This window comes from Pelecanus crispus, chromosome 1 (genome assembly GCF_030463565.1).
Source record: "Pelecanus crispus isolate bPelCri1 chromosome 1, bPelCri1.pri, whole genome shotgun sequence".
Taxonomy (NCBI): Eukaryota; Metazoa; Chordata; class Aves; order Pelecaniformes; family Pelecanidae; genus Pelecanus; species Pelecanus crispus.
In genome coordinates, this window is record NC_134643.1 from 91,154,507 (window position 1) to 91,169,559 (window position 15,053).

At 41.5% G+C, this 15,053-nt stretch overlaps 1 protein-coding gene across 1 annotated transcript in view; it reads left to right on the forward strand.

The window, feature by feature from the left end:
- LOC104026457 (ephrin type-B receptor 5) overlaps positions 1-15,053 on the forward strand; it is a 57,620-nt gene that overhangs the window by 25,843 nt on the left and 16,724 nt on the right. Inside the window, exons 4-5 of the mRNA XM_075721366.1 lie at positions 4,929-5,084; positions 7,268-7,606. Coding sequence (XP_075577481.1) covers positions 4,929-5,084; positions 7,268-7,606 — 495 coding nt within the window. The remainder of the gene's footprint in view (positions 1-4,928; positions 5,085-7,267; positions 7,607-15,053) is intronic.

Here is a 15,053-nt window from a genome sequence, read left to right on the forward strand (position 1 = left end):
TCCCTGCTTCCACCTTCTGTATACTTCCCTTTTATGTTTGGGGTTAGCTAGGAGCCCCTTGTTGAAAATTGCAGGCCTCTTGGCATTTTTTGCCTGAATTCCTGCTCGTTGGTATGGACCGCTTTTGCACCTGGAGGAGGTAATCCTTGCACATTAACTAGCTTTTTGGGGGCCACTCTTCCCTCCGGGGCCTTATCCCATGGGACTCATCCAAGCAGATCCCCAAAGGGGTCACATCTGCTCTCCTAAAGTCCAGTGTTGTGAGCTTGCTTTTTGCTCTGCTCACTCCTCTCAGGATCTTAAACTCCACCACCTCATGGTGGCTGCCTTCAGCCTTCACATCACCAGTGAACCCACCCTTGTTTGTGAGCGTGAGGTCCAGCAGGGCACCTCCCTTCATTGCCTCCTCTATTGCTTGGCTCAGGAAGTAGTCACTGATGCTTTCCAGGAGCTTCCTGGATTGCTTATGCCCTGCTGTGCTGCTCCTCCAGCAGATAGCAGGGTGGTTGAAGTCCCCCTTGAGGTTCAGTGCCTCCAAACATTAGGCTACATAGAGCTGTCAGCTCTCAGCTCCATTCAGTTTTTCACATGTAATCATCTAAGGCAATCTGAGACACCCTGCTGTAGCCAAGACATCTACTCAGGGCTAGCAGATACGACATAGGAACAATAGAAGACCCAGCACCTACTGGAATGCTGCCTGGATGACAGAGAGAATGGATACCAGGGGCCTGTCAAATGTATGGGCAACTGAATTGCTCCTTGGCGTTTAGAGTGAGCCGAATTGCTCATTAGGTTCCATTGATTGTATTGACTGGGGATGGGATTCAGCTGCATATCATTGGGTATCTGCACGGGATATAGACTGAATGTCACATGCCAGATGTGTTCATGGTCTACTGAGAACGGCACTTGGCTGTGCTCTGCATAAGTGGGCATCATCATGTACTTTTATACTAATCTGCTCTCTTGTTTTTTTTCTTACAGGGAGCCTTCTTAGCTCCCCTCTCTCTGTGATGTGGTAACTTAACATTTTAGGTTGGTTTTTTTGCATAGAAAACGCATTAAGTGTGACAGTCTGTGGTTTTTTTGTACTTGAGTCATCTTGTAAAAGTGATACATCTTAATGGAGTCTGTAACTCCCTGTTTGTACCCCTCTTTCATCTGTTTCTTTGGGCCACTGAGGAGGAACATGATAGCCAAAATGGCAGCAATTCCACCTCTTCTCTCAGAAGGGGGGGAGCATGTGAGGACAGAGAAATATTACTAAAATTTGTTTTGTTGGTGAATCATCTGCAGTGGAATTTTAGTTGTCCAGTTTACTCAGCTGTACTGGAGTGCTTATAAATGAGCTTATGTGGCTTCTTCACACTCTGCTTATGCTAAATACAGGACAAGGGTGTATTGGACCTGGAGAGGTTGGGAGAGGGAGATCGGTTTACATTAAGTCTGCTAGTTAGCTCTCAGTGGCAACTGTACCACAAAATCACTTCAGAAACAGTTCAGGTTCCTTCTTAAATGTGGCTAGGCTTTTTTTTTTTTTTTTTTAATTTTGTCTGCTGCTTGTATTGGAAGTTCTTCTCAGAAGCCTTCTGCTTTAGTTGGTGGAAGCATTCTTCTTATTTAAATCTGTGATTTGCTGTAAAGTCACCTGTTTTCATGCTGACATTGCTCTTCAGCATAAATAAACAATTCTTCATTCACTGAGTTTTACAAGAATAGATGCTGCCTCAATGAGTAAGAGAGGGAAGAGATAACAAGAAACCACCTAAGTGTGAAAGCACAAAAACCATAGCACACTGGGCAGTGCTAGGGGAGATGGCAGTAACCTGCCTTTGCATATGGCGCAGGCGTATAATGGCAGGCACAGTGCATGGATGAAGAAATTAGATTTTGTGAGGCAAATATAAGTATTTGATCTCTAGTATTTGTTATGAGTACCTTTTCCAAAGTGTTGTCTTTGTAGTACTGTGCTATATTTGTGCCATGAGTAGGTAACATTGTTATCCATTAGCAGATACCATGTCCCTATACAAAGATTTGTATTCTTGCTGCGTTGGTTGGTTGGTTGGTTGGTTTTTGCAAGCAGCTGTTGAATGCTTCTGGTCGCTTGGAGTGACTGTCCACAGCATTAATGAAATCTTGCATGGCCTTTTAAGCAATAGATGTGCTCTGCCTTATATAAACGGGCTTCCTTTACTGAGGTGGTAGTGCTACTGGCATGTTCGTTCCATTATGAAAGACCTACAATATTGCACTTCTGCTTAATACCTTTGTCTAACTCATCAACAGTGTGCCATCCCTGCAGACTTCATCCCTGCATCCCCAGGCTCAACAGCAAGTTGCCAGTAGACTTCAAAGCACCATGTAAAAATAAATGTTTGTTTATTTTTAACACAAGCATGCTTATTTTAAAATAAATTTTATTTACTAAATACCAGACAAATTCTTCTTCATTCACAGCTTTGTCTAGTTTTTCATATGATTTGCAATTGGGCTAGAGATTAATCTACCTGAATTCTCTTAGCACTACCCTTGTAAGGTGACTATGTTTTTGCACTGCAGAGGCAAAATCTGTATCCTCTACAGATTTCCTTTTAGCATCACATAGGCTGCAGGTATTATCATTATCTGTTCATTTTCACTATTGTGACTAGCAGGAAGGTCATTATCTCACTTGACGTCAGGCTCTAGTACTGAATGAAGAAAAAGAACCATTCTCCAGGGTCTACCTTGACAAGTGGAATGAATGTGCCATTAGTTCTAAGCCTTGACAAAAGCTTGAGAAGGGGTTTGATGCAAGAAAAAACAGGTGAGATGAAATGACTTAGAAGAAAACAAAGACGTTCACATTCAGTTCCGCATTCTCGGATTTGAAATAAATAAAGGAAGATCCCTGAAAGTGGTAAATTTTGGTTGAATAACTATGCAGTGAGTTGGATGAGAACTTCCCATTCATAACACTCATAGTTTCAGTACATGTGCATTTGCCAAGAAGTGTGAAAATTGTATTCTACATCTGTGGCTGTTAGCAAAGCTTTAAACTGAATGAAAGGGATATAATTCATAAAGTGGACAAAATCTTACTTTTTTGTCCAGGGGAACATAGGGGCAGATTTCCATATGAGAAGAATTGAATTCCTGCTGGATTAAGGCCTGAAGGCAAAGGCAGTTGCTCTTTTCTTACCATCATCCATCAGACGCAAAATTACAATCTCTTCTTCTCCCTTCCTTTCCATATGGCAATATATCACACACTGAACGTTGTCATTTTCTGAGTGCTGGGAAGAATCTGCGTTCTCCTATCTAATAGCTATCATTCAGAGTTATTGAAGTCCCTTTTATGGTCTGACCTGTTCCTTATCACAGTACATGTGGAGGTTACTCTGCAGCCAAGAAGACTTCTGACAGAGAAGATGAAGTAATATAACAGGTGTAAAGCTGATGGGACTTCACAGATGTTATTGGCCGTTATGTCTGGACTGCAGCTGTAACCTTTTCAGCTTTGTTAAGGTTTGCATACCTGCAGTCCCACAGAATCGAAAATTCTACAATGGGCTTTGAGAACCCAAAGCAAAGGGAATTCAACACATATGAGAAGAAGGTTAGATAAGCAAGCTACTCTGTTTTTATGAAGTTGTTCATTTGTTAAGAAAGATGCACCAATAGCCACTCAGCACCTATGTGGGTTAGAAACATTTCCAAATAATTGTTATTGGAGGTGAAAACCTGTAAGTATAGTAAGTAATAACCAGATGGGCTAATTCTGCAGCTTCTGGAACATTCATTAGATGCCCTAATTTCATATTAACACCTGAAAATAATATTATTCTTTTACACATTTTTCTTTTTTTACATAACTTTTTGCTATCCACAATCCTTTGGATTGTTCTGCTTATGGTAACTACTAGGACAGTTCTTCTCTTGAGTGTGTCCCTTGTGTCTTTTGACATCAAAAGCTCATCTGGGGTCTATCTGAAAGTTTCCCATTCCCTGTAAATGCTCTTTATTGTGAAGTTAACTAACCAAATGTCAGTTCACAAATGAACTTTCACTTAAGCTTGTTAGTCCATAAAATCTAAAAGGGCTGTATCTATTTATACAGAAAATCAGCTTTAGAAAACTTACAGAAAACTTATATAAAAGTTGTAAAAGCTTTATCCTAGAACTTCAGTGTAAGATCCAAGCACCTTCTGTTACATAATTCAGCATAGCATCTTTGCCAAACCTAGAATGTGCCACACTCCCATATTGTTAATCAGTTATTATATTTTTCATTTTCTTTCCCTGTAGGATGGATTTCCGTCCTTGTTTCAGCTTTTTGCATAGGCATGTTCCTATGCATTTGCAGATCAAATTTGACTAAATTAAGAGGCTTTTATCCATTATGGGGAAGTTTCCAGACCTACAGGAAAACACTACGACTGCCAATCTGAGTGCCTCCTCCTAATTTTGATACAAAATCAGCCAGGGTAGCTTATATTACTTTAAGCAATGAAACTGTTGAAGGCAGCATAAAAAATCCATTTTTGTGGCTGTGTGGGGTGGGGAGAAGGAGGTGTGGATAATACCTGTAACTGTTATGGCTATTTCCAGACAGATCACATGACTATGCTCTTTGGTTTCTCCAATGCTAAAGCTCTTTGAGTAATGAGAAGACAATTATTTCAGATGGCCAAAGCTGTCTCTGGACTGGTTTTCTTTCATCTGCCAGTGAATTAATTTAAGCACCTATTGTATAAACTGTTTTGAAATTGCAAATTTAACAATACGTGCTCCATAAAGCAACAGAACCAGTAGCAGCTACTCTGTGTGGTAACTTCTCCCTACAGCAGCAGCTCAAGTTAAATGTAAATAAGATTGCATTGTTTCTGGAATCTGAATTAATGAGTTTCCTGCTTTTGCCTCTCTCGTTTTCCTCCTCTTAGCCTGTCCCCTTGGTTTCTTTAAAGTATCTGTGGGAGATGACCCTTGTCATCTATGCCCTGCCCACAGCCACGCTCCACTGCCAGGTTCCAGTGAATGTGTGTGTCAGAACCGCTACTATCGATCTGCTTCGGACAATTCTGATGCTCCCTGCACTGGTAAGTATTTGGATGGAGTGTTTGAAAGCAAGAAGGGCAATTAATGAGAGAGCATGTGCCTGAATGATTCAGAGGAGTTGCAGTTCACCTCTTCTCATGAGCTCTGAAATAATCCAAAACTTCCCTTTGCTCTTCTAGCTGGCTACAGGGTATAGTCACTCACTAAATGTAAATGAGAAGGCAGAAGTCTTCCCACGTGCTTTTTACAGTGTTGATACATTGGTGAAACTGTGTTTTGAGAATACAGGGGTATTGCAATACTAAATGCTCAGAAATGCAAAAATGTCAAATTTCAGATGATTCATGCAGCCTTAAATAAGCCCATTGCAAGTATGCATAAGGTGCAACTTTTGATGAGAGAATAATATACTAATTTCTCATGAAATGCTAAACTCATTTCATACACGGGGTAAACATTGTTCATTGAAGGAGTTAACAAATATTTTCTTCTCTTTATGATTGAAAGTGTGGAGACCATATTTACTGCACAGAATTCAAATTCTGCAAATTTTATTGATGGGAAAATGATTAATTTTTTCATTGGCTTATCTGTGGTTCTCATCAGTTATGACTTTTCACAGGCATTTATTATGAATGTTAATAGGTCAAGAAAGAATAATTAGATGCAGAAAATGAAATAGGGTTAGTGATTAGTACTCAAAAATGTAGTTTAAATAATATATCAAACATCACCCTTGAACTTTGTGGAAGTGACGGAGAAAAAACCAAACTTCCTAAAGCATCCTGCAAACACTTTATGGCTCTGAAGTTAAACACTCAGAAATTAGGAACTGTGATTGTGGGTTTTTTCTGTAATCGCTTGCTTCCTATACTGCACAGAATTCATCTTCAGCAGCATCAAGCAATCTCTACTTCACAGGGATTATTTTTCCTGAGTGATTGTATGTCCTCTGCATTGTCTGTGATAAGAATCCTCAGGGAAAACTAGTATGTGATCATGCAATTAAATACTATACCACAATGCAAATGCTGAGCAGCCCAATTAAGATCACAAAAGAAAATTTAATTCTGACATTTCCTGATGTACAAATGCTTCATCTTGTTAGTAATACATTTTTTAAACAGTCTTCTGTGTGCAATTTTCCAGCATAATTTATTTTTTTAACAACACTGGAAATGTGAGGCCCCAGGGAAATATAGCTACTGGAAATACTCAAATGCTCCGGCAATGAACTAGATTGCAGCCGGAGAGATCCCCCGCAAAGACCTCATCCACCTGTACTAATAGAGGGTATCATCCTTTATATTGATCAGTGTTAGACAGAGAAAAGGCTTTGCCCATAGTTTTCATCAATATTTGTTCAGTATAGAGTAATGGTGAGAATGAGGAGTCTTGGATTTCATTACAGCCTTCGGAGAGAAATGTTCTGTAAATCATGTTTCCCTTGCCCCTCCCTGTTACTGAGCTCAGCCTCTCTGTCCCTGCCATTCCAGTCTTGCTTTGTGTCTATGCCCAGGTTTAGCAGTGCAACACCGCTGCTTATTTTTACTTGTCTGAGCTTTTCACTTTTTAGCTCCAGTGTCTTCTCACATTCTCATCGCCATGCCATCTTCTCACCGTCTGCATTTTCCTCCTTATCTTCACTGTCTCTGTGCCAGCAGGGGAAGTGTTGGATGCACAGAATGGGCAGTTTTTAGCTGTCAGAGTTTACTCCTGATGCCATTCAGGAATCTGGCTGGCAGCAGGAATAATCATAGGGAAAGTGGTGTTCAGTTCCTGCAATAGGTAGAACAGGCTAACTAAGTCTGAGAGAGTTCAGAGATATTAGGTGCCAAAGGAGATAATTAGAGGTCTCAGTAGAGAAAATCTTTACTAAGCTTGTGCAAAATTTAAAATTTCAAAGGCTTGGAATTTCCCTAAACACTGACTGTTCTTTTAGGGAAAAGTAAAATTCACACCTTTGAAACAAAGACCCTTCTTCTTAATTTTGTTTCTCTAAAATGTGATAGTACAGTTGCTCCTTTGTGTATGTAAGTGTATGTTTGATGTAGCAAAGAATAAGTTTTTCTCAGCCCTGTTCAGAGAAACAACTAGAGAAGAGTAAGAATGAGAAGAAAAAGCAAATTCTTGTTCTGTTCTTTTCCCCCTGCTTTGTCTTCTCCCCTCCCCCAACTCTCTCCCACTCTTTCATGACATTTTGATCTTTCATTCTGTCTTCTAGGCATCCCCTCTGCTCCCCGTGACCTTAGCTATGAAATTGTTGGCTCCAACGTGCTCCTGACCTGGCGTCTCCCCAAGGACCTGGGTGGCCGCAAGGATGTTTTCTTCAATGTCATCTGCAAAGTATGCCCAGTAGGGTCCTCAGGGCCATGTGTGCGCTGTGGGGACAGTGTACAATTTGAACCACGCCAAGTGGGCCTGACAGAAAGTCGCGTGCAAGTCTCCAACCTCTTGGCCCGTGTGCAGTACACCTTTGAGATCCAGGCTGTCAACTTGGTGACTGAACTGAGTTCCGAAGCACCCCACTACGCCACCATCAATGTTAGCACCAGCCAGTCAGGTGAGGAAACCCCTGCATCTGAGTCCCAAAATTTCCAATCTGTCTCTCATTTGATTTGCTTTTGTCTTTTGAATCCTGGAGCTTTATCTTACTTGTGTGTTGTGCCTTTTTTTATCTTGCCGTGCTAGTTCTATGGTTTCACTTCTGCCCTTCTCATTCCTGCTTTCTCTGCATGGGCTTTCTTTTTCTTCCTTCTTAGCAGAAAAAAATGAGTTTAGCAGCTGATGTGGTTATGGAGAAGAGTTGTCGTGGCAGAAGCTGCCCTGGAGAAGATGGCAATAGATATAGTTCTGTGAGTCAGACAAAGCGTGTTGTTTCATTGTGTAAGACAGGAGACACAATCAGGGTTTGACAGGGATTTTGTGAGCATCAGCTTGCCACAGCAGCTCTTAGAGAGCATTTCTTCATTTCCTCTTCACCTTCTCTATCTCCTACTCTTCTCCACTTCATCTTCTTATACTTCAATCTGTTTTTCTAGCATTTTTCACCTGTTCACTTTTCGTCTTTCTATGTTTTGAGATACTCTGTTTTTCCATCCTTTCTTGTTCTTTGTTTCTGACACGCCAGAAGGACGAGATCATCCTCGGGATGATCATCCAAAGGGACCTGGACAAGCTGGAGCGGTGGGCCTGTGTGAACCTCATGAGGTTCAACAAGGCCAAGTGCAAGCTCCTGCACCTGGGACGGGGCAACCCGTGGTACCAATACAGGCTGGGGGATGAAGGGATTGAGAGCAGCCCTGTAGAGAAGAACTTTGGGGTACTGGTGGATGAAAAGCTGGACATGAGCCAACAATGTGCGCTTTGCAGCCCAGAAAGCCAACTGAATCCTGGGCTGCATCAAAAGAAGTGTGGCCAGCAGGTCAAGGGAGGTGATTTCTGCCCCTCTACTCTGCTCTGGTGAGACCTCACCTGGAGTACTGCGTCCAGCTCTGGAGCCCTCAGCACAAGAAGGACATGGACCTGTTGGAGCAGGTCCCAAAGAGTGCCACAAAAATGATCCGAGGGCTGGAGCACCTCTCCTACGAGGACAGGCTGAGAGAGTTGGGGTTGTTCAGCCTGGAGAAGAGAAGGCTGCAGGGAGACCTTATTGTGGCCTTTCAGTATTTAAAGGGGGCCTGTAGGAAAGATGGGGAGAATCTTTTTAGCAAGGCCTGTTGTGACAGGACAAGGAATGATTGATTTAAACTAAAGGAGGGTAGATTTAGAATGGCTATAAGGAAGACATTTTTTACAGTGAGGGTGGTGAAACATGGAATGGGTTGCCCGGAGAGGTAGTGGAGGCCCCATCCCTGGAAACATTCAAGGTCAGGTTGGATGGGGCTCTGAGCAACCTGATGTAGTTAGAGCTGTCCCTGCTCACTGCAGGGGGTTTGGGCTAGGTGATCTCTAAAGGTCCCTTCCAACCCAAAGCATTCTATGATTCTATGATTCTATACACCACCACCTATTCTCCTCATTTCAGTTCATACTCTAGTGCACTAGAGTATAGAACACTAGAAGTGGTATTGAGTGTCTCATCAAATCTGTCCGCCTTTGCTTTGCTGCATTTCGAAGTAAGGAATTGGAAAATAGAGAGACAGATAGGCACAGTCTAAAGATGAAGATACCGTTAAAGATACAGGTAGGCACTGTATAACAAGAAAGAATGTATACAATGATATTTACTCATCCCCTGAATATATATGACCCTGGGGTGGCGTCTGTTAATACCGTGCAGTCCTGTGGGTCATAAAAGGATAGGAAAACTACTGTTTTTACAATTCCTGGAGAGGTGTTAAATAGAATTTTGACAAAGGATCCAGAAGCAGAATCACCATTCCTATTTTACTGAAATTGCTCTGGGTTCTTCCACATGCAATGTTTTTTTTTCTACCTTGTTCTTGGCTTTTCAACCTTGCTGTTCTGGTAAGTGATCTTGGAATACTATTCTGCTATCAATAGGAAACAAAGATTTTTTTTTCGCCTTTCACATGGTAGGAATATTAAAATGTGTTGTACAGTTGTATCAAAGGTGTTGTGATCCTTGTAACTAGGAACTAAACCGCATAGATGACTAAACTAAAATACTAGTGGCTTGTGTGGGCAGTCAAAGGAAGGGGAGAGATTAAAGAGTTGAAGAGTAGGTCAAACTGATGGATAGCATAGAGAAGGCTTATATATGGAGGAAAATGGAGAACAGCATCAAGCAAATTCTGATTTTCTGTAAATGTCATACACAAGGACTGGAGCTGGAGAGAACCACATGCATACAGGCATACAGTTCTGCTAAATGTCAACAATGAGAGACTGGGTGTATGTTGTTCTTTACAAGCATGTATAAGCTGGTATGGAGAGGAATTGTACACAGCTTGTTTAAGAGGATATAATGAGGAGTAATGTGATGAGGAGAAAGGGGGAACAATTTGAACCAAGTGACGGAAAATGTCTGTAAACATTTAGAGATGTGTAAATGTTAGACTCAAATAAATCCCTAATGAGATTCCACAGCGTAGTTGCGGAAACCCCTGCAAAACCAGGCTTCAGTAAAGCTCAAGAGAAATGCTTCAAAACCAGATGTGGCATCATGGTCTTGGTTAAATCACATCTTTTCATTTCTGCTTCTATGCAATGGAAAGGAAGGGAATATATATGCACCCCAAGTAATTTCCTACTGTTAGCAGATGCCAGGAGTTTGACAATGTCTGTTTTTTCCCTTTGAAATGTTACCTGACAGGCATTGAGTAGCAGACCATGTTTAGGATAGCCGGTCCCCCTAAGAGGCTGGCTGCAAGTCAGTGATCAGTTTTTGTTTACAGTAAAAGATATGGCTGGGTAATTTGTATGATAATTCCAGGCAGCTCCTTTGGCTTCTTCTGGAGACAGGTGGGTGTTCTATTAACATCCTAAAAAATTCTCTTTCTTTGCAATTCTCATCCTAGCCTTCTTCATCTATATCTGAGGTAATTTAATTGAGTAGCTGCTTCCTTCTCCTGCCTGGAATCACCAAATCTAGCCTCTTCTTTTGCTTCTGTTTGACTTTTCTGACCACTCCTATTTCTCCAGGTGTCTTTTGGTGTCTCTGTGTGTGTTGGGTGTCTCTCTCTAAGTTGCCTCTCTTGCGCACTGAAGCCGTTTCAGGGGAGGCCAACTTTCTTAAACAGCAATGTGTACTGAATGGCTTCTTTTTGTGTTTGGTTTTTTTTTCCTTGCTCTTCCTCAAGATCGTTAGGGGTGAGCTTGAGATGAGCTGCCCTCAATTCATAGTGACAGCTCATACTAACAAGGCCTTGCTTCCTCCATCACATGACTATCATCCATACCCCCTTCCTTCAATCCACTCAGCAGCTTTTCACTTTAGCATGGCTTGTTGTTGTTGTTGTGTTGTTGTAACAATTATTATACAAGCAGAGATGGACATTTCAGGATCTTACGTTCTGAAAGAGACAAGGAAGGGACAGGAAGGCATGAAGGATATAAAAAAAGCAACATGAAGAAAGCTAAGCTTTCAGAATAAATGGCCTTAGCAAAAATTTTCTCTCCATTGAATTAAAGGTGACCAAAGAAAGACCCTCCAGTCCTGGCAGTTTCTGAATATTCTGCTTACTCATATATTAGTCAGAGTTCTCTTGCTTCTTCCAGTTGCTGATCTAAAAAATCCTCCTCCCCACTCTCTGTCCCTTTGTTAGAGGTATCTTAGGCAATATTCTGTGCTGGAACAGTTCTACTTTTCTTTTTCTTTTTCCCCCACTACCTGTTCGCTCTTCATCTTTGTCTCCAAAACGCTATTCATCTAAGAGTTTGCTTACCCTTAACAGCCCTGCTTCAAAGTATGATACGATCCTTTGGTTACATGATCACATTTTTCTGTGGTAGCCTGATTATGATGTTCCTACTCTTCAGTGACTACGTGTTTGAGGACAGGATAGGAAGGGCTGGCACTGAAAAACTTCCTTTAATATAGTAAGACTTCTCTAGCAAAAAGCATCTGAAACCTGTTTGGATAGTAATAGTAATGGTATGCAAATATGATATGCAAATTACCAGAAGGAAAAACTGTCCAGAGATGAGACGAGAGAAGGGAATTGCTCTCAGCTCAGGTTTGCAGTGCTGTGGGTGAACACCTAAAGAAGTGTCAGGATATAGAGAAAGATGTTGGGAGGCTGTTCCAGATAGCATGAACTGCATGAGGAAAGGCTATTATGTAATTGTAGAGGAGTTATGCTTCTTCACAGAGGGGAACTTGACACAAAGAAAGCAAATAACTTAAAATTCAACCATATTATTAAAAAAAAAAATCTGACTAGAATTTTAATGATTATTTTAACATCTTCAAGTGTACTTACCAGGGTAAACAAATATCTCTTCTCATGTCTCAGGACAGAAGTCAGGTTTTCATTTAAAGGATTGTGAAAAAACTTTCTCTGTGCACAGCTGTAACTACCTGTCCATTTTTTTTTCCTGCACCTGCCACTGAAGCATGTAGTAATGTCTGTTGCCAGAGACACGCTACTCAACTTATTAATTCAGGCAGTTGTTACATTCCTAGAAAGAAGAGAAAGATATAAAGACAGCAGAGACTCAAATGTTGGAGCAAATCTATGCAAACTTTTCAAAGCAAGTGGATTTCTTTTAACTAAAGGTAGACATTATGAGATCTAATGAAGATATGTGAGGGTAAAGGTTATGTGACCAGACTGACTTGTACCTGTGAAAAGATATGTAGCAGCCTTTTACATCAGTTGGATTCAGAGCAGTGGGACCTGGCAATACCAAAAATCTGTAGAATTGCAGAAACGAAAGCTAGATAGTCTGAAGGCTTGTGTAAGAGGCTGAATGGGGACAAGGACAGTTAGGGTAGTGCCAGGAAATTGTAAGAGGACCTGACAGAAGATTTTCAGGTGAAATGGTGTGAGATGAGGAAAAGAATTAAATGCCAAGTATGATTATGAGATTATGAAGGGAAATGTATGAGTTGCTTGAGGACGTTTGCTTTTCCAAAGAGACACAAAAGAGTCCGGTAGACTTAGTTGGCAAGAGCAGGGACAGAGGCAATGCATTTTCTTGATCAAAACAGGAAATGAAGAAAAAGAGAGCTGTCAAAAGCTACATACTATTGTGTTTTGCAAAGCTAAAACCAGCAGGTAAAGCAAGTGGAGTGTGAGCTCTGTGTTGATTGTCCTCTGAATGAACTACATTAATTTTCAAAGTAACAAGCTTTTCATTTATTTATGATCTAATTGCTAACCCTGAGCACTTGCCAAAGGTCCCTAAGAATAGAACTGTATTGTTTTCTTCTTACATAGGAACAACAAAAATACTCTTAAGGTTTAATTTTGCCTGTAGTGACATTTGTCAACTTTGCCATCTTCAGTGGATTTGCCCAGTAATGACTGGGACTTAATAAAAATTTCTATGGTCGTTCCACAAAAAGAAACTATTCCAATTTCTCTCTTTACTATGCCCTATCTCTGCAGCATGAGGAGAAAATGAATGTGCTTGTTTTCACATTTCAGGTTTCAGCAACTGTTTAAATGAAGACAGAAGCTTTTTGAGCAAGGAGAAACAGGAGGTGCATAGTAAAACATGGCACCTTGTGGCATTAAGGAGTTTTTCCTGTTTATTAGGCATGAGTAGAGTTGATACACAAAAAGTAGGAATAAGAGAGGTAAGGGAAGTGAAAATAACTAACTAATTTGCCTTTCTAAAGCACTCTTCATCCACAGGAAATAAAATACAAGGTTATGACAGAAGAAAACCCAAGATACTTTTAAAGAATTTTCAGATATTCAGAGAAAGGGTCAGAACTAAATTGAAGTCTGTGGAAAAGACATAGGACATTTTCAAAATAAATATAAGATATTAAACACATAAAAAAGGGAATTTCCATGCTGTATTCAGACTGATCTTCCTTGAAGATGATATGTGATAAGATATGTGGAACAAAACTAGGGTCTTTGTGACATTTGCTTAGAATATGAGGATAGTAGGATACCTGAAGAGGTAACAAAGGAGAAAGAATAATATGATAGTGGTAGATGTGGGGCTAGTATTAGAGAATATAGAGGCATATTATAGAACATTAGAGGCATAGCTGAGCTTGATCAAAACATGTGAAATATAATGAGAGAGGCACTGGATGCTTTCCAGTGCCTCAGGCACCTCTCTCAGGCACCACGATAATTCAAAGATTATCAAGAGGGGCCTCAAATAACATCAGCCAGCTCCCTCATGGGTGCATCCTGTCAGGGCCCAAGGAATTACGTATGTTCAGTTTGCCTAAATATTCTCTCCCCAGATCTTCTACCAGGAAGATCTTCTTTGCTCCAGACTTTCCCCTGGTCTCTGGGACCTGGTGTTCCTGAAGGCCAATGTTGCTAGTAAAGACTGATGTGAAGAAGATACTCAGTACCTCAGCCTTTTCCATGTCCTGTGTCACCAGGTCCCCTGTGCCACCCAGCAGTGGGCCCACATTTTCTCTAGTCTTCCTTTAGCCACTTACGTACTTAGAGAAGCCCTTCTTGCTTTTGACATCCCTTGCCAGATGTGATTCCAGGTAGGCTTTGGCTTTTCTAACCATGTCTCTGCATGCTCGGACAGTGCCTCTATGTTCCTCCCAGGTTGCTTGTCCCTGCTTCCACCTTCTGTATACTTCCCTTTTATGTTTGGGGTTAGCTAGGAGCCCCTTGTTGAAAATTGCAGGCCTCTTGGCATTTTTTGCCTGAATTCCTGCTCGTTGGTATGGACCGCTTTTGCACCTGGAGGAGGTAATCCTTGCACATTAACTAGCTTTTTGGGGGCCACTCTTCCCTCCGGGGCCTTATCCCATGGGACTCATCCAAGCAGATCCCCAAAGGGGTCACATCTGCTCTCCTAAAGTCCAGTGTTGTGAGCTTGCTTTTTGCTCTGCTCACTCCTCTCAGGATCTTAAACTCCACCACCTCATGGTGGCTGCCTTCAGCCTTCACATCACCAGTGAACCCACCCTTGTTTGTGAGCGTGAGGTCCAGCAGGGCACCTCCCTTCATTGCCTCCTCTATTGCTTGGCTCAGGAAGTAGTCACTGATGCTTTCCAGGAGCTTCCTGGATTGCTTATGCCCTGCTGTGCTGCTCCTCCAGCAGATAGCAGGGTGGTTGAAGTCCCCCTTGAGGTTCAGTGCCTCCAAACATTAGGCTACATAGAGCTGTCAGCTCTCAGCTCCATTCAGTTTTTCACATGTAATCATCTAAGGCAATCTGAGACACCCTGCTGTAGCCAAGACATCTACTCAGGGCTAGCAGATATGACATAGGAACAATAGAAGACCCAGCACCTACTGGAATGCTGCCTGGATGACAGAGAGAATGGATACCAGGGGCCTGTCAAATGTATGGGCAACTGAATTGCTCCTTGGCGTTTAGAGTGAGCCGAATTGCTCATTAGGTTCCATTGATTGTATTGACTGGGGATGGGATTCAGCTGCATATCA